Below are 23,425 nucleotides of genomic sequence, written 5' to 3' on the forward strand. Positions count from 1 at the left end.
CTTTTGAGCTGTGTAAATGAACTGCAGTGTCACATAATCGATAGGGAAAACTCAGCTGTCACAGATCCGCAAGCAGCCTCCTGCCACCGCAATAACGTGATTTGGCATTTCAAAGTTTGGAAACGTGCTGTCTGCGCGTCCGGGGCTCGGGGAGGAAGAGCCGAGCGGAGGGACGGGGGCGATGCGCTGGGGCGAGCGGGGGGCGGCGGGGCCGGCGACCCCCCCCCCCCCCCCCCAGTCCCGGCGCCCCGCACCGCGGCACCCGCTGCCGCCCCGCCGCTCCCTCCCTCCCTCCTCCCTCCCTCCTCCCTCCCCGCCACACGCTGCGAAAGTTGTTTCCCAACTTTGGCGTTTGGGGAGGCTTGACCCAGAACAAATCTCAGTGTCTCGGTGGCCTTTCCAAAGCGCCCGCGCCCCCCCGCCCCGAGCCTGCGGGACGTGCCCATCTGGAGCACGCACCGTGAGAGCAACTGTGCCGCGGCCAGCCACAGCGGCCATCAGTCACTAAAAGCCACACGCTTCAGTGGGCCGGGAATAAAACGAAGCCCTGGTGACGCCTGGTTAAACCACTGACCCTCCTGCTAGGGCTGGAAAAGGGGAGAAGGCCACCCCCCCTCCCGGCAAACCCAGCTTTTTTTTTGGGGGGGGGGGGGCTTCGCGCCGGGCTCTGCAGGGCGACGCCCGCAGCCGCCGTGCCCCTCTCGCCGGAGCCGGCAGCGCCGGGCTGAAGCGGCGGGGGCTCAGCTCAGCCCTTTCGGGGTGCCCCGCTTGGGGGTTCGGGGAGGGACCCCGGGCAGCCCCCCCCCGGGCCGCGGCGCCGCACGGTGCGGGCGGGTGGGAGGGGGCGGTGGAAGCAGCGGCAGCCCGCGTAGGCGCAGATTTCCCACCGAAACGCTTGTTTTTATAGCGGCTTTGGGTGGAAAAAAGCAACCTGTGGGCAGCGCAGGGCGTGCTCTGAGTTGCGCTGCCCTCGGCCCCCCGTCCCTCTGCACCCCCCGGTTTGTCCGCGCACACGGGCACGGGCGCAAGAAAACAAGTTGGACAGCATGTCCCTCTGGTAGGGGAGGGGTTCAGCTTCGAATTAGGATGCTCTCTCAGATGAAGGATGAATTTCTCTTTGGGCAGGCTACGGTGTTTGATCATATCTTTGTCTTTTTGTCCCCACCACAAAGGGACCCGTAGGCTGAATCAAGAAACGGGATTTCAGACAGTTCGATTTGACAGAAGGAAACTGTTGCGTTTGTAATATTATAACAGTCGAAAGGGGACAAATGAAACCTCTGTAGCTGAGACAAGGAGCGTGCTTAAGTACCACTACGTTTCAGTCCCCATTTGGATATCATTTAAGTCTCCTCTGGCTTACAGTAATATACTCTCCAGCCTCGAGGCTATCCGAAAGGGGGGATTTAATGAGGCCGAGTTTATACACTTATATAATTTAGAGGTTTCGCTGGAGCTGTAAAATGACAATCGGTACATGTGTAGTGCAAAAGAGCTGAAATCCCATCCAGGGACCAAGTTGCTTATTTCCGAAGGAGCTGTCATTTCCAGCAGGGGGGACACAATGGGAAGGCCAGGAGCGATGGAGCTCTGATCTCCACCAAGGAGAGATAACCACCTGATTAAAATAGGCCTCTTGTTCCCTCGATACTCGATCGTCGTGTGAACTTACCTTATTTACAATTATAGGTAATGAGTGAGTCGCCCAAATTGCGATACACCTTCAGCTTTGGGTTTACCCCACCCTTTGTTATCAAGACCGTCTCTTGGAGAGATTTCTGGACCACGCAAGACATGGGAGCACAGATGCGCTCTTAAGGACGGCGGGGATGTAGACGTTCAGAGCCGTACGTGCGAGTGCAGCGTGTCCAACCTCCCGCCAGGAACTGAGCAAGAGACCGGGCCCAGCAGAACCAGCCTGTGGAAATCAGGATATTGACAGTACTCAGACATGTGTAAGCACCACCAGAAAGCAAAGGGGCACTGCACTGCGTGAAACGCTATTTTGTACCCGACATCTGGTATCTGCCCATTTTCCAGGTGAACCCAGGCGCGGGGGCTGTTAGAGGACACCCTCCTTTCTGGTCGCTCTAGAGCCCAGGCGTGGACCACTGGCACCGGACAACGATGTACAGCTCCGCTGAGATTTAATGCACTTTGTTCTCCATTTTAATATTAAATGGAGCAGTGTTTGCCAGATTATTATCCAGCTATTGCTTGTGCATTTGTCTCTTATGTCTAGTGTCTGTCATTACACAAAGCGTTTTGAAGAGCTAATTTCAAAAGACAGAAAGTCTACACTTACTATAAAAGTCATTAAATTAGCATGACAAGCATAAAGTTCCTAGGTTATAATTTGGTTATAGATCTGAAATCTTCCCTGCTTCCTCTCTCCACTTGAAGGATGAAGGCTGCAGCAAGGCACTGCCTCGAAGTTAGGACAATTGAGCTGCAGAGCGCACCGTGGAAGAACAGGGAAGAGATGCGGGCTCCGCCACCACCTTTTTGGCAGTGCGGCGGGTGACAAGAAAGATCTCCAATTTCCCCTCACCTCTCCCAGCAGCCAGAGAAAAGTGTGATCAGATGGTCTTCTACCACAACAGGTGGGAACAAAAAAATAAATACTACTCGACTCGTTTCTCATTGATTATGATGCTGCTTAAAAAGCAGGAAGCGCTCTTGCCTTTTAGATCCCACTAAATGCCGAGATGGGAAGATGCGTTGTAAAAGCAGCCATTGGCTGTGTGCGCTAAAGCTGCAACGCATCCCATTTATTTTAATCGCTTCTTCATTTCGGAAGAAGGCTGGGGAGAGGAGGGGAAGAGCTACTTCTACCAGCTCCCTGTGTACCTGCACTGGCCCGGGGGACTGCAGGACCCCTCCGGTGGTGCCCGGCCGGCGGGGGGCACCGGGGGCGGCCGGGTGGGAGCCGCCGGCTCTGTCCCGCCGGGCACCCTCTCCCTGACACCTTGCGTTTCGACAACCAGAAAACTAGAGAAGAGACGGGGCGGTCAAACGCGGTGCTCGCAGAAGAGGCTGCCCTGGTAGTTATTTAGGCTAAACATCTGCTGTCAACTTTTTTTTTTTTTTTTCTTTTTGTCCCCCGCCAGGATCAGCAAGGTGCGTTTCTGTGGGCCGATTTGTTTGCTTTTAACCAGGCACGCTGCGATTTGTGGAAGCTTTCCATTTACCTTTTCTTCTTTAAGCGTTTTAATTATCATCGCTGACCTGTTGGGCATACCTACAGTATCAATGTCCCTTTTACATCGCTGCCTTCCCTTTCTCTGCATGTTTCTGCTATTTAACACTTGCTACCTTTGCCATTAGAGTCCTAGAGTGACCCCCATGGGTATCTTTGAAAGAAAGACCCTCTGCATTCCAGCACTGCCTCCTTACCCAAGTAATAGCAAAGGGACCATTCAGACACATGGACCACACTGAAGCATTAATTAGGCTGATGAAATCCATAGAAATGTATGGATTCAGCATAATCGAGTTTCTTCTGCTGACTATAGTTAAGGAATACGTGAGCAGCTGGGAGAATAGAAAGTACTGTTAGGGTGAAGTCATGCATGTAATTGAGTATATTTAACATAACCATTTTAATGATCGGTGATTAAAAGTGCATCTACTTAAATTGTATACCTCTGCAATTTGTCCATATCAACTTTAGAGCAAGCACAAAGGAAAGGTCGTCATATAAATTTATAAACAAGATCCCTTCCTGGCTACACAGGACTCGAGCCGGAATGATAACTCAGCAGCGGCGAGGGGGGAAGAGGCCTTTTGCGAGAAAACAGCTACGCCAGTGCGGTATTAATTAATCACTGCTTTGGCCCCCTTTCTCTCCTATGCAGTCACAGTATTAGAAGTGCATAATAAGCGAGTTTTCTTTTCATCCGTAATTATTTATAACAATTAGATCACTCGGGGAAAAAAAAAAAGCCCTGGGTTTCTTTCCCATATTAAAGGAGTACCTCTTCCCTCGCTTGGCAATATTGTGCGTACGTGTGTGCGCGCATATACACATACTCGAATAAAATGTTCTTTTCTGCAGCGACGTTGCTGGACACCCAGCAAAGAAACGATGAAGGTTTAAACTTCTCCCCCGGCTAAACTTCTACGCGGAGAGGTTAAGGACTGGAAACACGGGCAGCGTCTGGGGGAGCCGGAGCTGATGGGCACGGCCGTGTCTCCTCGCAGGAGAGCCCCGCAGAATGGGAAATTAGCAGTCGAGATCTGCTAGTGGGGACTAGGTCCCACAAAGCCCACGCGTTGGGAAGGCTGAGTGTCTCTCTCTCGCCTATTCAATCTGCCCAGGCTGGTTGCAGCGAATAAATAGAGTCATTGTGGAGCCCATACACAAACCGACCCAACTCCCTCCCCCATCCCTTCTCGCCCTCCCCCCGTCCCTTTATGCTTAAACGCACACGAATCTGCAACCGCTTTGCACTAAGAGGAGCCCAAACTTTTCTTCCCTTTACTGTGCGACGCCTGCGGGAAAGGTTTATTCACACGTACGGAATCCGTACTTATGGCAGAGAGACGGGGGTTCACGCTGGGTAAGGGAAAACAGGAGCCTGCCAGGGGCAGGACCCATCCTGCCCTCTCCCCGCCGGGCGGGCGGGCAGCCCTCTCCCCGCCGAAGATAACGGTTCAAAGTAGCCAGATGCATTAAACAGCCACAAAAAGGGCGGAGGGGGGGGGGAGCTTCACTTAAGTTGCTGGTGGAAAACTTAAACCGTGCTGCCTCTCCCTCTCCCAGCATCGCTGCAAGGTGAAATCCATTTGGAGCCATCGCTGCCAGGCGGCCCGCAGCCCGGCGGGGCGGGCGGCAGCTCCGCGCCCGGGGAAGTTACTCCGTGCAAGAGAATTTGCAGCCTTGAAAGCATATTTTTCTTCCAGCTATGGTGGCACTTAAATGATAATGTAGGCAATGAAACTGGGGAGATTTATATCTTTTGGAAAGTAGGACGAGCCAGATGGTAATAGCGTCATTAACAAACAAACTTAGGACCTGCAAGTGAAGCTTGAAATTGGGAAAGAGATCTGGAGAACAAAAGGAGCTGCTGTTGAGGGGAAGAAAAAAAAAAAAAAAAAAAAAAAAAAAAAAAAAGAGTCCCTCTTCTGCCGGCCAAATCTAAGAGCACATTCTGGAGGGGCTGCTCCTGCCCAGCGCTAGATAATAAACGACGGCTTTTTCCTCCCCTGTTGTGACTGAGAAAGGACAGAGAAAACTTTTGCAATAGGCAAATGTGGCATTTATTTATGTGTAACCCTTTGTAGTCTCAAGTGTCCCAAATGGGCCTTTAATTCAAATCCCTAGTTTGATACGGAGGGATTGCTTCTCCCAAGTTTATTTTAGAGAAACAAAGCGCTGCTTGTGGAAGTTGAAGGGCCAAAAGTTCAGTAATTATTTTTTTGAATTAATAGTAACGAATACATATTAAAGGTTAAACGTTATTTGCGGAGAGAGTGGAAACATCTGCGGGATTTATTGCGTCCTCTCGCCTCGTCTTCTTTTTTTTCCCCCAAAAAATTCTCACTGTTTGCTAGGCGGCACCGACACAGCAGCGGGCGGAGGGCCCAGGGCAGGGCCGGGGTACGGGGAGGGTCGGCGGGGGAGCGGGGAGGGCACCCCGGCCCCCAACCCCCCCCCCCCGACCGGGCTTATCCCCTGCATCACCCTTCGGGTTTGCCCTCTAAACCCACGCCGGGGGTTTCGCGATGGCCAGAGGAAAGGCCTTCAGCCCACATTTACCTACCCAGCAGAGTCCATAAACACCGGAGATGCTCCAGCTCCGGGGCTTCAGCAGGAGGGATGGGGTGTTTGCCTCCTAAGTTTTAACCAGGATGATCCCAAAAGCAACAGAAATGTTTGGAGGGCTTTAGAAGAGCCCCGTACCTCCCTTCCAGAGTAAAGTTGGTGGTTATTAGATGATTAATGATTTAAAAGATGCCTGTTAACAGCCCCAAGTTGAGAGACATGGACCCACGCTCTAAAGTAAAAATCTAACGTGATTTTTTTTTTCAAATGTGCTGGAGATCTTTAAAAGCCCCGAGGACTTACCCTTAAGGCATTATTCAAAGAAAAAAAAACTGAGACTGGCGGTTCGTCACAGGCAATTGTAAAGGGTTTCAAAGGACCGATCAAACGAGTTGGAGAGTAATCTACATTAAAGTCCGGATGGCAGTGTTACAACATGCACCTGCAGGGTATTTGCTATCCGTGCCCCTTACAGAGCTACAAATCACCATTAAAGAAAGCTGCTTAAGCTTCCTCCTCGCTTCTAGAAAGACTTACTCGGGCTCCTTCACTTTGATATTTATACATCTTGTTATTGATAAGTGTGGGGCTGTTCCGCGCTCCCTTCCCCCTCCCGGACCGTCCCCGGGCACTTTTGCACCCTTCCCCCCGCCCCGGCTCCAGGCGGCTGTTCAGGGAGCCCGGCCCCACGAAAGACACGCGTGGGCGTGGAGACTCCCCCCCACTCCCACCCGCGGAAACCTGCGAGGTATCGGGCCCGGGAGAAGTTTTATTTTATTTTATTTATCTAGTTCCCCCCCGCCGCAGCTGGCACGGCTCTCCCGGGCGGGCGCTGTCACCGGGGAGACCGGGGCAGCCCAGGCCGCATCGGCACGCTGGATGTCCCGGCAGATTTTCTCACAGTTGCGGGAGGCGCAGACATGGAAATGAGCTCATTAGGGGGGGAGTGGCAGCCGCCCCAGCCTCCCCCACCCCCGCCCCAGCCCGGCCCGGCCCGGCCCGGCCCGGCCCGGCCCGCTGCAGCCCAGGGCTTCGGGAGTTCTCTCTGCCCTTGATGGTTTTGGGGGGGGAAGTCGCGACAGTTTCATTTATCGCTGCGTAGAGCCCCGGAGCGGGCGCGGTTAACCCTTGGCAAGCCGCGGGGCCGCGCCTGCCGGCCGGGAGAGACCCGGCGACCCCCGCGACCCCCCCTGCGCCCCCGCTCCCCCCGCGCTCCCACGGGCGGCAGCCAGCCTGCGCGGTTCTCCCCCCGCCAGGTGATGTCAGCAGGCAAAAGTAAAGTTGTAAAACAAACAAACAAGCCGGGAAAGGTAGAACTACCAAAAAAAAAAAAAAAAAAATCAAGAATTTCCACCCACTCGAGGAGAAAAAGGCTCACAGGTCACCAAGGATTCATCAGCCGCTTCCCACGGCTGCAGGCAGGGCTGGCAACCCCGACTCCCTGAGCCTGGCTTTCTGGGTCGGGGAATTTCAGTGATCGGGTCTGTGTTTTCAATCCTTCCCTCGAGTGAGTTCTTGCAAACGAATGAAACCTCCGCCCCGTCGCAGGTGTGAGGCTGGTGCCCCCGGTCCTTGGGGCGGCGGCGCCCCGCGGGCGGCCCGCCTGACCGGGCGGGAGGTCGGGGAGCCCCGAGGGACAGCACCGGGGACCCGCATCGCCGCGACGTGGCGGCTCCTGCCCCGGGCAGCTCTGCGAGCAGCCCGGGAGGGAGCAGAAAGGGTCTTCGCCGCGCTTGCTGCGGAAGAGGATTTCGCTAGTTTGTGTCAAAAAAATATATATATGTATTTGGGGGGGGAAAAAAAGAATAAAAGAAAAAAAACGCAAAAGGAGGGGGAAATATCCCGATTTTGGTGTATCTGCCTCATCTCTTGACACCCCCGGTAGCGATCGGCTGCGCGGAGGGCCGGTACACGCCGCCCAAACCCCCGCCGGCGGGGCGCTCAGCGCGCATCGAAGCGCGCATTGTTGGGGCTGGGGGCGAGCCGGCGGGCCGGGGCAGGGGCTCGGCCGGGCTGCCAGCTCCCTCCGCCAAAGTTTGCCAAATGGACTCCTCTCCGCGGAATTTCTCCCCGAGGGGCCGGCGGTGCGGGAGAGGGGAGCGGGATCCGCCTCCCCGACCGGTCGATCCCAGGCGGGTCGCTTCGAGCGCGAAGGGGAAAACCCGCGCAGAGCCCTAAACCGCGGCACGCTGCGCGGAGCAGCGCGCAGCCCGGGGGATCGGGCCGGGAGAGCGGATGCGCGCTGGGATGCGCGTCCCGTTCCCCCCCGCCCCGTCCCGGCCAGAAGTCGCGCAACTTCTCCCTCGGAGCCATCCCGGAGGGGGGGGGGATATCCCTGTCCGCGCAGCCGTGCCACCCCCGGGGCAGGCTCATCGCTGGTGCCGCGGCGGAGCCGAGAGGGGTTGGGTCAGTTGGGCCGGGCAAGGGGGGGGGGGTCGGACAAGCAGGAGCCCCCCGGGGCAGCGGGTGGCACACGGAGGGGCTCCGCCGAGGGGCCCGTCTCGCCGCCCCCCCCCCCCCCGCCCCCCCAGGGGGCTGGCCAGGCCCTGGCACCTTTCCTGCCGCGTAACGGCGTGCGCAACTTGCAGTCGCCTCCAAACTGTTGCAAAACAAACCCCCGGCAGGTTTGCAGCGCTGGCAAGGAGGTGGCGAACCGCAGCGCCGAGGGCCCCAACGCCCCCCCCCCGGCCCACCCCCCCTCCACCCCCCGCCGCCGGCCCGACAACCCCCCCCAGGCCGGAGCGAGGAGCGAGCGCGCCTTGGGCCAAGCACTAATTTGGTGTGTACGCTTAAGCCTGCCATGTGAAGTGCTGTATAGCAACGAGGGGAAAGGGGTGTATTTGCGCCTGGAAGATTTAGGTTGTTGCTAGGATGTGAGAACAAAAAATCTTCAATAAGTCGGGGAGGGGGGGAGGACGGGGCAGTGGGGGAGGAAGGGGGGTTACAAGGTTTGTCACAGGGAAAAGTGCAGACATCTGCTGGAACTTCCATATCTAAGCTGTTCATTTACAGGAGCCAACTTCTGAAATCTCCACAATTAGATCTGCATTGTTCTTTCTCAACAACACTGCCTAGAAAGAAAAGGTCTTCTCTGTCGGGGCCAATCCAACGAAGCGTTTGACGTTATTAAATAATAAAGCGATTGTGATTTACATTGTTGTTCAGAAAAAGGGCCAATTATCCACTGTTATGTTGCCATAAAGATCATATTAACTCGAATTAGTAATCAAACAATATGCTAGCGTTAAAAGTATAGAGAGGACAACGCGACCGGTCTTGTTGCATCCTCACTTTTCCTTGTAAAACCAGAAGCATAAATACACTTGAAAGAGGGGCAGAAACTCCATCCTTAACGAGAAAAAAGTGAGAGAGGTACCAGCGTTTGTGATTAATGGTCCCCCGTGTCGATTGTTTTCAATTAATTCAAAGCCACCCAAATCTCATGTTGATTTTTCTGTTTACAAATTAATAATTCCGCCGAATATCGCTGGAAATGTTCCACAACGCTCCGCGAATCGGGGCGATTTTTTGTTGTTGCAAGGTTGGGGTTAGGATTGGGATGGGGGGGGGGGGGGGCTTTTTGTTTTGTTGTTGGGTTTTGGGTCGGTTGGTTGGGTTTTTTTCGAGAGTAATGTTTTTAAAAGGCGTTCGAGTTCAATCCAAAGACGAGCCTCACCGCCACCAAACCGCAAACCCAGCCGCTTCCTTGCGCTCCAGCAAATTTCCTCTGCCATAATCAAATAATTATTTTTATTAAAGCAGTTATTAGGTTTATAACTCATTTGCCACTTAAATTTGTGCAACCAACCAAGGCGATCTAAATAGGTTTGAGTTGCCCCTTGGGTCCGGGATGTAAGCGGTAAGAAGGAGGATTAATTATGGGTGTGTGCAGCAATAGGACACAAAGGCTATCAAGTAGCGCGGGGAGAAGAAAGTGGGAAACCCGGAGCGGGGAGCAGCGGCGGTTCGCACCTCCTTCTCCCGGGGGGGCTGGCCACCCTGCGCACAGCCGGCTCGGGGGGGGGACACCGGAGCAGCCCCCCGGCAAAGCCCCAACTTGCCTGCTTTTATTAGTAAGCGGCAACGGGGCGAAGGTGGGCGCTGGGAGAGCTCCAACTTGTTGGCAGTAAATAAGGCGCTCTCGGGTGAGGATGCTCCGGCGTGTTCGAAAGGTCCCGAAAACAAGTGTAAAGGAGCTGTACGTTTCATATAGGCGCAGCGATACGATCTCTTCTCTCCTATGTAGACAAGATCCGTTCTTTGTGCGCGGGATGACAAGATCTGACCCCTGGAAACGGGCTCCGGGCACGCACCGGCATCTGACTCTTATTTCTAATGTCATTTATTGCCAACACGTTCTGTTATCAGTTGCGGGGGGGGGGGGGGGGGGTTACTCGGAGCTCAGGTAATAACTGGTTAGCTGTCAGCTTCTCCCGTTTAGCAGTATTCAGGCAAAGACTGGCTTTGCCAAACTGTTCCAGGAACTGATGCTATTTGTTACCACGATTAGGGGAAAAAAAGAACTTTCACAGTAACATGGGTTTTTATAAGCAAACGCCGAGCAATTTTCCTCAGCGCAATGCATCAGCAAGTATATCCAAAAGAGCTTAATCTACTTCTTGCAGGATAGGTGCAAGAGGAATCAGCGAGGGCTGCTCCGGGATGCCATGAAAATCCCGGCTCATTGGCTTGGCCGCGATAGGACGAGGCACATTAAATGCGAGGCGGAGAGGGACAGAATCAATCAGCCCCCTCGGCTGAGCAGTGAGCCCTCGCTCTGGAAATAATTTCGAATAAAACTTGAGTAACCAAGTGTAACCATCGAGCTTCCTCGGAGCAGATCGCCGGGGGGGGGGGGGGGGGAGGGGGGAATGACGGAAATAAGCCAAGAAAAACCAATCTGGACCGAATTCATAGGAGCGCAAAGTTTTTATCCGTGTATAAGGATAATATATTAAGCCAAAAAGGAGACAGGTTATCTCTAAACAGGATTAATATGCGTTCGTGTATAGGATTAGACCATCTCATCCATTTAAAAACAGTGTCTCTCCTCCTCTCCACACCATTTTATTATATATATTTAAAAAAAAAAAAAAAAAAAGAAAAAAAAAAACTTTCCCTGTTAGGAGCGCTTGGAAAACGCGTTTTATTAATCGAGAGCTTTTTTTTTTTTTCCCCAATCAAATGCAACTGATGGCCCTGAATGAGCCGCCTTGTGAGGAAACGGACCATTTTTTAAAACCTGTGATCAAAACAGACCTGTCTTCAGAGAGAGCACAGCAGATTTAAATGTTGGTCAAAAGGAGTCACAACTGTTCATTAAAAGCAAACCCTAACTAGTGCTAATGTATAGCCATTTTGTGAGCTCAGGACTGTGGAAAGAGGCGAAAAAAGTCTGAGAGTGTGAGCTGATGCCGTGCTGGCTGGCAGTGTGTGGTCTATTGTAGGGAATGTGCTTTTTCCACTGAACAGAGAGCCCCCCTCTTTTATTCCCCAGCTCTACTGCACCTGCACTGGATCAGGGAGCTACTGCCATTCACCACATCAACAGAGAAGACATCTCTGACAGCACTCAATTCATTACATTTCTTCCTGCTTTTCAAACCAACACACACACACAAAAAAAAAAAAAAAAAAAGAAAAAAAAAAAGAGTATTGCCAATCAGTGCCGGGGGGGCAGGGAAGAAATCTTACAATACTTTATATTCGCCACTCATTTTGGATTTCATTAGTCGGAAAACTCACTCCTCAGCCAGTTACAACTTTTTCTTTCTTCCTTTCTTTCTTCCTTTCTTTCCTTAGGGGGCTGCTGGAAGCAGGAGCCGGGGCGGGTGCCATCTCCCTCCCCGCGGCCGGGGGCGGCTTCGCTCCGGGCCCCCGCAGCCCCGGCGAGCAGAGCGAGGGGCCGAGGGCGGGTGTCCCCGGGAGAAAGAGCTACAAGTTTATTCAGAATTCATGGTAGCAGAGCAGCCTGCTCTCGGGAGACGGGGAGAAAGAAACGGCCAAAGAGACCGAAGTGTCCTTCAGCATTTTTTTTGGGGGGGGGGGGGGCGGGGGGTGTTCCCGTGGGTGCCCGGCCGGGGGCGGCGGGGCAGCGCCGGGGGCAGCGGCCACGGCGGGGAGGGGACGCGCTGCCCCCTCCTAACCCGGGGAGAAAGTTGTTATCGGCGCAACTCCTCGAAAGGGACTCCGGGGAATTTCGGGTTAGTTTGGTTTCTTGGAGAACCGTTTTTCAGCAGCATTTGCAAGCGAAAGAAACCGAGCCGAGGGGTTTAGATTCAGGTATTTGATCTCGCCGGATCCAGACATCTAATTAGAGTGGCCTCAGCGACTGAAACGGTGTTAATTCCCATTGTTCCCCGCTCAGATCCCTTGGCCCTCCACCGCTGGGCTGCTCTCCTTTTCAAAATCCAAACCAAGAACCTTTCTATTTGAAACAACAGCAAGCAGAAAAATGTATATCTCTTCCCCCCCCCCCACTTTCCGGCTCATTTTCCTCTATCGCGAGCAAAAGCAAACGCTCCTGGGTATTTTTTCTCAAGACGCTGGCAAAGAATCACACCCCCTCAGTGGGGTCTCAACAGAAAGAAATCACGAGGAGCTCTTGCCTACCTGAAAAGTAGGAGGAAATCCGATTGTCTGGTTGCGGGTGTAATGTGTGTATCGATAAGGAAGACACGGCCGTCTCAGAAACGGGACCCAATTAATCTATGGGTTTCTTTACATCCCCCCCTGTTCGGATGTGTGCTTTGGAAATATTGATTCATGTGACGGGAAAGTCGCAACTACGGTGTGTGCATAACATGGGGAGGACACGGAGCGAGAACCCGCGGCAACGCAAACCCCACTCGCGGGAGAGCCAGATTGCTTTTTAAGCTAAAACTAATAATTTCATAACTGATTCACATTCAATCTGGCGCCGGTGACGTCACGGGGCATTAGCATACGAGGAGGGATGAAGCCAGTGTGGCTGGAGTTGATAAGGTGCCTCCTGAGGAATTCGCTGCTTGTTTTAATACATTAATTATTTCTCTGTCTTCCGCAACTTTTGCAATTTGTAAGAGCTTAAAGGAACCATCATTCCAAGAAACGCCAAAAGGACAGCTTGGAGAGCTTCTCCCCTGGCACCAGCACCCCTGGCAGGAGCCGGGCAGCCGGGGGCAGCGCGGAGACGAGCCCCGAGCCCCGAGCCCCGAGCCCCGGCCCCGCTCCCGGGAGCCCCGGCCCCGCTCCCGGGAGCCCCGGCTCCCGCCCTGCGCGCAGCCAGCCGGCCCGGCCGCCCTGCAGAGCGCTGCGGGGTTTCGTTCCAATTAAGCTGGACCCGACCCCGGGTGTCCTTACTCGCCCGAGTAAGCTCCGCTTGCCCGGCCCGGCCCGACCGGACCGGGCCTCCCCAGAGCCAGGGAGCTGCCCGCGGGAGGGGAGGCGGGTTTGCAGGATCAGGCCCGCAGCCTGGGATATGGCCGGGGCGGGAGGGGGGGGGGTGTCCCGAGGGACCCCTCCGGAGACTCTGCAGAGGCCTGTTTCTCTCCAGCGCCCAGTGGGATTCCCCGCCCCCCCCCCCCACTCCCCTCCCGTTAATCACGACTTTCTGCAAAAAAAGCGCCCACAGTACGTCATCAGCCCTAACTGCTGCGGAGATGATGGGGTCATCGAGGTCCCGGGGCGGGGGAGCCCGCAGGGGGCCGGGCCTCCGCTCCCGCTCCCCCCGGGGCAGCGGCCCCGGGCGCGGGTCTCCGCCGCCTGCCCGGGAGCGGGGACACATCCCGGCCGGGCCGGGCCGGGCCGGGGCAGCCCGGTGCCCGCTGCTGGGCTCCCGAGAGAGGGACGCGCTTTGGGGAGCCCAGCGGACACAGCTCAGCTCCGTGCCCCGGGGCTGGCAGGGCTCCCCCGGGGTTCGCGGGGGTCCCGCTGCCCCCGGAGCCTCCGGGAACCGGCGGCATCGCCCGTTTGGCCCCACCGAGCTCCGCCGGGTCCCGCGGGAGCGGCCTGGCCGTCCTCCGCGCCGTGGGGTGCCCCTCAGGGGCACCCACCCCCCCGTGAACTGTGGGTCCTCTCGCTCCTCTAGGGAAGTCACCGCCTTGGAATAACCGCTCGGTGCCTTGAGTCTGAAACCCGCTTGGAGGGAGGGAGAGGCTCTTTTATCGGCGGGGGGTGGGGAAGGGGATGCAAACAAAACGCATAGAAACCCTAAAAGAATTTTAAAAGGAAAACTTAGGAGAAAAAAAAAAAAAAAGAAGAAGAAAAAGAAAAGACATAAAAACCCGCTGCAAAAGCTCTCGTGCACATGGCAGAGGTCCTGCGAGGCGGCGCGCCGCCCTGGTTCCCGGAGCCGGAGTTACCGGAGCCAAACTCCGGGACAAACTTCCCCGGCCCGGCCGGGCCCGGCCCCGCTCCCTGCGCGGCCGCCCCCGGCCGGGACCCCCGAGCAGGGGCTCTCCCCCCGCCAACAGGGGCTTCAGCGGTGCGGGCCTCTCCCGCGGGAGAGCCGGGCCGGCCGGGCCGGCCCTTCCCCCTCCCTTGCGGTAAGTGTCCGAGCCCGGCTCTCTACCAACCTTGCTAAATTATGAGGAAAAATTACAGGTCGTTTCGGCGCGCCCCCTCCCCCCGCACGCACAGGCGCACACGGCTACAAACACACACACACACGCTACGCACACGCTACACACACTCTCCACGCACACTACACACTCGCACACGCGCGGGGCTCGGCCGCAGCAAATCCGCTGCGTCCTCCAGAAGCGAAGCTCCAAAAAACCATCGCGGCAAGGTTGGGGCTTTTGCTTTGTTCCCTCCCCTCCCCGCTCCCCCCGCCCGGCACCTGCCGGCGCCGCCGGCTCCGCCGAGCTCCGAAGCGCGGAGCGAAGCGGGCAGCGCGGCCGGGGCGCGGGGCCGGTCCCCGGGCAGAGCCGGCCGGGCGCCCGGCGCGGTGCCGGCCCCGGGGGACGGAGCTCGCCCTCCCGCCGTCGGCCAGCCAAAGGTGCAGCTCCGAGGATTTCCGTCCCTGGGTTCCTTTTCGTTTCGGCTCGCAAGGGAAACGGCCCCCACACTCACTTCAGCGCCGTACGTCCTCGCCAAGTGCATTGGTTCCTCAAAAGCAAAACAGCACCAAAGTTCTCGCAGTTCCCCGTGCCGTCGTCGGAAAAACTGGCTTTAATTACCAAAACTAAAATAGCGGTGGTGCTAACTAGCAGGCGATCAAACCGCAATCAAACTTCAATCTCTGAGCAGTTAGCTATAAACTGTCAGCAATTGAAAAGTAAACCTGGTGCACACAAAGGCTCTGTTTAATTTTCTTGTTGTAATGGCTCTAAATGAGGACCCCATCACTATGCAGTTAAGCGGTGTTGCTTGTCCCCCTGAGGCGCTGATCAGTTCTTTTTAATGTGAGAAAACTGGCAGCTCGAAGCCCGTCAATGGAGCTCCCACAACAAAAGTCCTGAAAAGCTGAATGAATTGGGTTTGTAATTACTGCTTCCCTCTCCCCCCTTGCAGCTTATCTCTTATTCATTCAACATATATTATTGTCACCTAATCGCACACTCCCAGCATTTTTTTTTTTTTTTTTTTAGTATCTACTACTGCGGACATGTTTGTTGTAGAAATTAAACAAAATAATCCTCCCTTCTCTCGCCCCCCCCCCCCCCCCCCAACAACCAAAATGTTGAAAGGCCAGTGTCAGGCGAGGCTGGCTGGCGTTAATAGACGAAGCCCTCCTGCCATCCGAATGTCAGCATTTTGCATATATCCTCGGAAATCTCGTACGCACCCGAAGCAGGCGTCAGATTTTATATTTGAGTTAGATCAGGATTTAAATAACTGAAGTGTATCTAATCACACCTCTCAGTAACGGGCCTCTTTCTTTCAGTGGGACCTGTATTATACACTACTTAAATTGCTGAGCTATCTACCTGCTCTTCGGAGACAGATACACAGGTCTGCTGTCCGTTGGGGACGAGGGGGAAGCAATCTTGAGAGAGAGCACGCTGCTGCGGGGACCGCCGCCGCCCCCGGTGTCCCACACGGCACCAATGGGCACCTCAAGGACTAAAAATATATTTTTCAGGCAAGAAATGCCTGCTGGCAGCCGGCAGCCGGTCGCTGCCCGCCCGCGGGCTGGAGCGGGGGCTGCGAGGCAGAGAGCCTCTCCCCAGGTCCCCCACCGCAAGAAGCTGTCGGTTGCAGAAATAAGTACAGCTATTACAACCAAATCTACTAACAGTCTAAATAATTAATTGAACCATTGCTCTTTGACCCTTGGAAAGTCCAGTAGGGACCCGTTTGTAGTAATAATACCCCCGAATGAGCCCTTGTCAAATATTCATTTAGTGGTTAATGTGAGCGATTTCCCCCTGGGACAGTCTGTAATACCAGCTTCCCAGCTTTGGCAAGAAACCCTGCTAATCTACCTCTCCAGTTCCGCAAAAATATTTTAACACCCCGGTCCTTAAAAAGCCGTAAAAAAAAAAAAAAAAAAAAAAAAAAAATCACAGGGGAAACTATAATCTTATCCTTGGGTTCATTTCGGCTCTGTAGAAGGTTAGGGAAACATTACACTGGCGCTTTTGGACGGAGCATCACGCTGGCTATACAGCACACAACAACTCACTAGAGGGAAAACAGGGAGAACCCAAAAGGTCTTCAATAACCCAAATAAAAACATATCCACGAGCTCTGCCACACGTTCCAGCTGCCATAAACGAAAGGCCAGGATAATGGCTTAGGTGTAAACGGGGTTATTGAATGCGTTGAATTGAAAATTAGCAGTGGACAATGGCGTTCCTCCAAGTAACACTTTAAAAATAAAATCGTTCAGCTGTACGTGTAAAATGCTCTGGGTTATCCGCTCTAAACGGATAAATGGATGGATGGATGTAAGGAATCTGGCCAAGGCAGATCAGGTTTCAACCACATATATTCCACATCGTACTCCGAAATCTAAGCTTAAACAAATTGCCCATATAAAAAGTTGCTGAATTCACTAAGCCTGAATATGTGGCTTAGTGCCTTTTGTTTAATGGTATTAGCTCGCCTTCTCTATGCGAATTGCAAAAAGGACCAACATTTCCAACTACCCCCCTCGAATATTTTAGTTAGCACTTCAAAAAGGAGGCCAGGTTTTATTGCTGTTAATTGGCTACGATTCGCTTTTAAAAAAATGGAATCGCGATATCGATTGGGCTTTTATTCCCGGTTCTCTTTTCCCAGCGAGGCGAGCGGGGCTGTGGGCTCGTTACCACGTGAATAATCCCCAGACGCATTGCAAACGCTCGCAGCTCTGAAAAAGAGTATTTTACTCGTTGCATTAACGTAAAAGAAATAGAAAAGCTTGGGAATCTGCAGGAATTGCTGCGTTGCCCAAGTCCCGCGACGGTGCAGAAACGAAAGGGACAAAGGGAGCTAAACTACAAAACCAGGCAGTGAGGCAAAACTCCACATCTCCTAGTCTGGCAATGTTAGTTTTCATCTGGACACCAGGCTTCAAGGATGGAGGCCAGAACTGAGCCTAGGAAATAGCACTACCAAATAAAAGCCACAACCAGCCAGGTAACTTTGTGTGTGTGTATGTGGGGCGGGGGGGGAGGGGGGGGGGTTTCCCCTGCCTTCTTCCTCCCCGAGCAAAAGCGAAATGCAGTGACCGACAAGAAATCCTAGAGAGAAAAGCTGAGCTACGCTTGCCCCCACTCCGCAGTGCGCACTTTGTGCCTTGCCTAAGCCAACCATCACATCCTTTCCTTGCCATGCCCAGCACGCCACGAGTAGAAGACACGACCAGTTTGCAATCGCAGTGCCCCCAATTTCGTACCCGGTTTTTTGTTTTTGTTTTTGTCTGGGTTTTTTTTCATTCCTATTATTAGTATTTGCATCTCCGTCACGCGCGTTTCCCAAGGGAAACCGCAGCCGCGTTAGCAGCACCAAAGAAACAGTGGGGCTTCGTGGGGAGGACCGCGGGCTGCCGCGGCGGTTGCTCGGCTCTGCTGCCCTCCGGCCCCGGCCCCGGCCCCGGCCCCGGCCCCTGCCCTGCCCGGGGCGCCGGGCCCTGCCGCCGGGCCGAGCGCGGCCGCGGCCGCCAGCGCGCAGCAGCGCGGAGCCCTGTCGCCGGCAATTGCGGTTACAACTGTACAAAGTAAAATTCTACCTGGCACGGATGGCGGATCTCTCCTCCTATTTGGCGGGCGCCACCGCTTCTCTTTGGGGCTTGTGACCGGCTGCAGAGAGCGTCCGAAACGGGGCTACACCGCGCTGGCAATTTAAGAAACAGCATTCAAGAAAGAGCCGTGATAAAGCGTGAAAGTCTCTGGCGTTCGACCGGGTTTGTTTGTTTGCTCGCTTTTCGCTGCTCCTTACCTTGGCCCGGCCGAGCCCACCCCCGCCCCCGGCTCTCACCTCCTCCCGCGCTGCCCAGGAGCCAGGAGAGGAAAGTTTGGCAAGTCCCGGACAAAGGCAGGGGGGAGCGCCCGGCCCCCCTGCCCGCGCCGCGCCGCGCCGCGCCGCGCCCGCCAGGCCGGCCGGCCTTCCGCTTCCCAGCCGCGAAAAGCCGGCTCCCCTCCTGCGTGCCCGCGAGGAGGAAGGCACCGCGGGGAAAAGAGAGAGCGAAACGAGCTGGGTGTGCAAGCGAGGCGGCCGCTCGCAGTGCCCCCGGCCCGGCCGCCGCCTCCGCGCCCCGCCGGCCCCCCGGCTCGGCCCCGCCGGAGGCAACAAGTGGGCAGAAGCGGCCGAGGCGGCCCCCCCTCGGCCCGGCGCGGCCGCCTGCCTCGGGCAGGGCAGGGAAGCGGGGAAGGAGCGGCCGGCTCCGCGCTGCCGTGCCCCCGAAGGAGGCAGAGGCGGTTACTCCATTACCGCTATCGTACTTTCCCTCTCTCTCTACGGACCTAGAAAAATACGCACGCGTTATATATCTCGCCGCATTCGTTTTCGTGCTCGGTTGGCTACGGTGGTAGCTTCTGCTGCGGGAATTATTTCAAAAAACCTCTTGCGTTGCAAAAATAAATCCAAGACTCAAGCGGAACTTCAGTGTCCATATGTCAAAAATTTATTTATCTCAAACTGTGCATAATGGAGTAAAAACTTAACTTGAATATGTACCTGTTATAAGGATGGTATTAGTTCAAATATATACATGGACTGTCGGCAGACTGATTTCAAATAATACAGAGCCGAATCTTTAAAATACAACTACGGAAAATGAGAAAAAAAAAAGAACTTAAAATATCATCACAATAAATTTACAGAAATATTACAAACCATAAGAAAATATTTCAAACACAGTAATTTCAGGTTGGTATTTTTTTTCCTTTTTTTTTTTTTTTTCTTTGAACAGGATGAAGTCTGGAAACAAAAAGTTATTATAAATTAACAAACGGCGTGTGAACCTGCATGGCAATTTTTGCTTTTTAACAAGAAGTAAAAAAAAAAAAAAAAAAAAAAAAAAAATTTAGTACAATCTAAACGTTTGCCCTTTTACAGCAAACCAAGCCCATGGTTCGCGAGTACTCATCCTACCTTTTTTGTCTTTTGTACAATTTCTAAAACAATTTAAACGACCAAATGCTGTAAAATAATTTCCTCTCCTCTCGCAGCTGCTATAAACTCAGCTGCCAAAACCACAATGCTGCAAGTAGACTCTGTTTTTAAAAAATAATTGGCAAATTCGCGAGTTTGGTTTTTTTCCCCTCCTCTCTCTCTTACCAATGGACATTCTGATTGCCATGTTTCTCTTGATAAATACTGTACAAAAGTTGCCTGCAAATATTAAAACATTTTCCTCTTCGCTCTTTGAGTCTAGCTCTAAATATTATTGGTAAAGACTTTTGCAAACTTTCTGCAAAGTTCCTACCGTTTTCACTAGAACTTTTTAAAAGTTTTGTGTAGTTGCTTCCCCTCCGAGATCTATACAAGTTCCTTGTCGGTTTAATTTCGCCCGCCCCCCCCCCCCCCCCTCCGCCCCCCCGCCCCGAGTTTTCTCTGTACAAAAATAGTCCAAAAAAAAAAAAAAAGTCCAGAATTTCTAATAAAAGTTTTTTTGTCGTTTGTTTGTTTTGTTTAGTTTTCCTTCCCTCCTCCCCCCCCCGGCCCGGCCCCTTTGTCTTACATATGCGATAGAGGGAGTGTGCCATTAATGGCTGTGCCAGGAACAGGTGCACTCTGGTAGTGTTGGGACATATGAAGTCTGCTTGGGGCAGCTGGTTCTGGTACTTCAGCACCTGGTAGATACATGCTGATCATGTCCCGAAGGTCCCCAGCTTGGCAAGGAGCCCTCGAATGAGACGAGGAAGTGACTACGGGGGGACTGGAGCTGGATTCCGTCTTGACCACCGAGCCCATGGAGCCCAGGGCCATGCCCGGGGTCCCTTGCTGGGAGTAAGACATGCTGTAGGTAGGCGATCCGTTCATGTAAGTCTGCGAGCTGGTCATGGAGTTGTACTGCAGGGCGCTCACGTCGTAGCGGTGCATGGGCTGCATCTGCGCCGCGTTGTGCGCGTTCAAGCCCGGGTGCTGCGGGTAGCCGAGCTGCTCTTGCATCATCCCATAGCCTCCGTTGGTCCAGCCGTTCATGTGCGCGTAACTGTCCATCCTCTGGTTCACCCCAGCTCCCAAGGTGGCCCCAACCCCTACCCCGGTCGTCATGGTATTGGTGCCCGGCGCCAGTAAGCCCCCTGGCAACGTGTACTTATCCTTCTTCATGAGGGTCTTGGTTTTCCTCCGGGGTCGGTATTTATAATCCGGGTGCTCCTTCATGTGCAGAGCTCGGAGCCGCTTGGCTTCGTCAATGAAGGGTCTCTTCTCCGCCTCGGACAAAAGTTTCCACTCCGCCCCGAGCCGCTTGCTGATCTCGGAGTTGTGCATCTTGGGGTTCTCCTGGGCCATTTTCCGCCGCTGCCCGCGGGACCACACCATGAAGGCGTTCATCGGGCGCTTGACCCGGTCCGGGCTGTTCTTCTGGTTGTTGGCGGCCGAGTTGGAGTTGCCCGTGCCTCCCCCCGAAGTTTGCTGGGGGGCGGGAGGTTTCAGCTCGGTTTCCATCATGTTGTACATTCAAACTGCTTTTGCCTGGAACCGGCCTCGAGCGGAGAAGCGAGGAGCAGCCGCGGCGAAGTCCCGAGCCGGACTTTTTTTTTTTTTTCTTCTTCCTAGGGAGGGGTAGGAAAGGGGGGAGGGGGACTCCCCAAAACCACGCTTGGATCGAGATCAGGGTCTTCCTCTTCGCCGATGGATTAATAATGCTAATAACTGCTATTATTGCCGCCGCCGGAGCCTGGATTTTCAAAAACTTCTTCTTCCTCCTTTTTCCCTTTTCTCTGCCTGCCGCTCGCTCGCTCGCTCTCTCTCCACCTCGGTCTTAAAGAGCCAGCAAACTACTTTCCCCCCTTTTGCAAACACACGCACTCTCTCTCTCTGCCTTGACAACTCCTGATACTTTTTTGAACAAGTTAATAGACAACCATCCATGTGATGGGGGCTTGTCAGGGAATAAATGCGTTCGCCCCGGCCAATCAGCGCGCGGCGGCTCCGCCACTGAGGACAAGTCTCTACCCCTGGTTTTGCATGAAACGGGGCGGGGGCTCGGAGCCGCCGGGACGGCTCGGCGGGGGAGGCGGGCCCGGAGGCGGCCCGGGCGGCCACTGGGAAGCCTTTGTAGCTCCCCTTCCAGCAACAGGTCACACACGCCTTTTGGAGGAAGTGGGTAAACAGCATTGTTGCTACGTGGTGGTTTTTTGGGGGTTTGGTTTTTGGTTTGGTTTTTTTTTTTTTTTTTTTTTCTTCAGTTGGTGTTGGCATGGGGCTGGGAGAAGCCATGGGGGGAGCGGAGCGGGAACGGTCCGTCCCCGTCCCCGTGTCCCCCCCCCCCCCGCCCCCCCGCGGCCTCCACCCCCCTTTGCCAGTGCCCCTCGGGACGGAGGGGCCGCTCGGCTGCGCGGGGCCCCGCGTGTGCGCCGCTCGCCCCGTCCAGGCCGGGCCGCCGCGGGCGCGGGGTCCCCGCGAAAGCGGAGCCCCCGGCCGGGTCCCGCTCCGCGCCTCTCCCGTGCCGCCCGGCAGCCCGCCGCCGGCGGGGAGCCGAGTTGGCGGCGCGCAGCCCGGGGAGAGGCTGCGCCCTCCTCCCGCCCGGGCCCCGGGCCCCGCTCCGGTCCGGTCGTGGCACCACACAACGCCGAACCCTTCCCTCCGGCCTCGGAGGACGGGGGGTGTCCAGTGCGAACACGCGTCCCCCCAGATGCCGTCCCTGCGGAGCACAAAGCGGGGCGGCGAGCCCCTCGGCCGGGGCACCGGCAACCCGCGCCCATTGTGCGGGCGCCGGCGGCGCCGGGTGGGCGCGCTGCGCGGCGGGAGCGCGGCCGGGCGCTGCGAACGGGTAGTTTTGTTTCTCTCGTTGTCGCTACACGGGCGGCACAAAGCCCCGGCTAAGTTTACTTCCACTCTCTTGTTGGGATCTTTGTTGCTAAAACGCACTTGACGACAAAGGAAGGAGGGGACAGAGGACGCGGAGCGGGAGAGGGGGGAGCCGCGCCCTCCCCGACCGCCCCATCCGCGGTGCCCCGCGCCGCTCCGCGCCTCCCCCCCGCCCCGCCGGGGCTGCTCCGCCTTTCGGTCCGCTCCCCCTGACGGCGTTAAGCCGGAGGGGGCGAGGGGTGCCGGGGGACCCTCGAGCGGGGGGCCGGGGCGCAGGCGGGCTCGGCGGGCGCGGAGCGGTGCGCTCGGGGGCCGGGGCCGGGGCAGCGCCCGGGCGCCCCGCGCGGGTTCAGCCGCGGCACCGCGGCGCCCCCTGCCGGCCCGGCCGGGCCCCGGGCGGGGAGGCGCCGCCGGGAGAGGGACGGGGCGCCGGGGGGGGGGGGGGGGGGGGGAAGGGACCGGGCAATTACACCCAATCTAAATAATAATAATAAAAACCCGCCAGCGGACGAGGATGCAGCTTTTTTTCTGTGTGTGGATTATGCAAATAAATCCTATCGGGTTTAATGTGTTTAATTCGAAAATGTATATATAACCCGTAGATAAGTGATAGGTTAAACCGTCGAAAAATAGGTGCAAATTACGAGATGTGGGATATAAACGGATTCTGATTGTCCAGACACTCCTGAGGGCACGGCGGCTGTTTACTTTCTTATTGTGCTCCCTTTGGGCTGCAGTTGATAACCTTATTAAAAAAAAAAATAATAAAAAATCTTAGGGATAATTAAGGGGTTTTTTAAAAATAGGGGGGTGGGTGGCGGTGGTGTTCATGGTAATAAACTGATAACTGAGGGCTGGTGGTGCACAGGCAAAGTGTTATTTTTGCTCCGGCTGCAGCTGCAGGAGGTGCGTGGGATGCGCGGCCCGGGGCCCCGCGCGGGATCGGGGCAGCGTGGGCTGCCCTGTGCACGCTGGAGGCCTTTCAGGGCCTGGCCCTTTCCTAATTGCATTTATCATACGAATAAAGGATGGGAAATGCCTAACAAGTGTGTTATCGGGAGCATTTACAGCTCTATTTTAATTACCAGTTTTAATTATCGATGCAATAAACTATATCTGGCATACATACATAATAATGCACTACAGAAAATAAGATGAGGGCAGTGGCTCTTTTGGGGCATTTTCCGCCTTTCCTGTGGGTCTGGAGGTGTGCTTGGTTGGGAACATGTACACACACGTGTACACACAGGCGGAAGCAGAGGCAGACCG

At 55.1% G+C, this 23,425-nt stretch overlaps 1 protein-coding gene and 1 long non-coding RNA gene across 2 annotated transcripts in view; both read right to left on the reverse strand.

Annotated features, from left to right (window-relative positions):
• The window catches only part of LOC126039787 (uncharacterized), a 49,427-nt gene that overhangs the window by 17,424 nt on the left and 8,578 nt on the right, over positions 1–23,425 (reverse strand). The gene's annotated exons all lie outside the window — the stretch shown is intronic.
• SOX2 (SRY-box transcription factor 2) lies at positions 19,851–21,380 on the reverse strand. The gene has a single exon (XM_049803424.1). The coding sequence runs from the start codon at positions 20,801–20,803 to the stop codon at positions 19,856–19,858; it is 948 nt and encodes a 315-aa protein (XP_049659381.1). The 5' UTR covers positions 20,804–21,380; the 3' UTR covers positions 19,851–19,855.

This window comes from Accipiter gentilis, chromosome 6 (genome assembly GCF_929443795.1).
Source record: "Accipiter gentilis chromosome 6, bAccGen1.1, whole genome shotgun sequence".
NCBI lineage: Eukaryota > Metazoa > Chordata > Aves > Accipitriformes > Accipitridae > Astur > Astur gentilis.

Bases quoted from the DNA above. Each gene is read 5' to 3' on its own strand.
- SOX2 (XM_049803424.1), bottom strand. From the start codon at position 20,803: ATGTACAACATGATGGAAACCGAGCTGAAACCTCCCGCCCCCCAGCAA.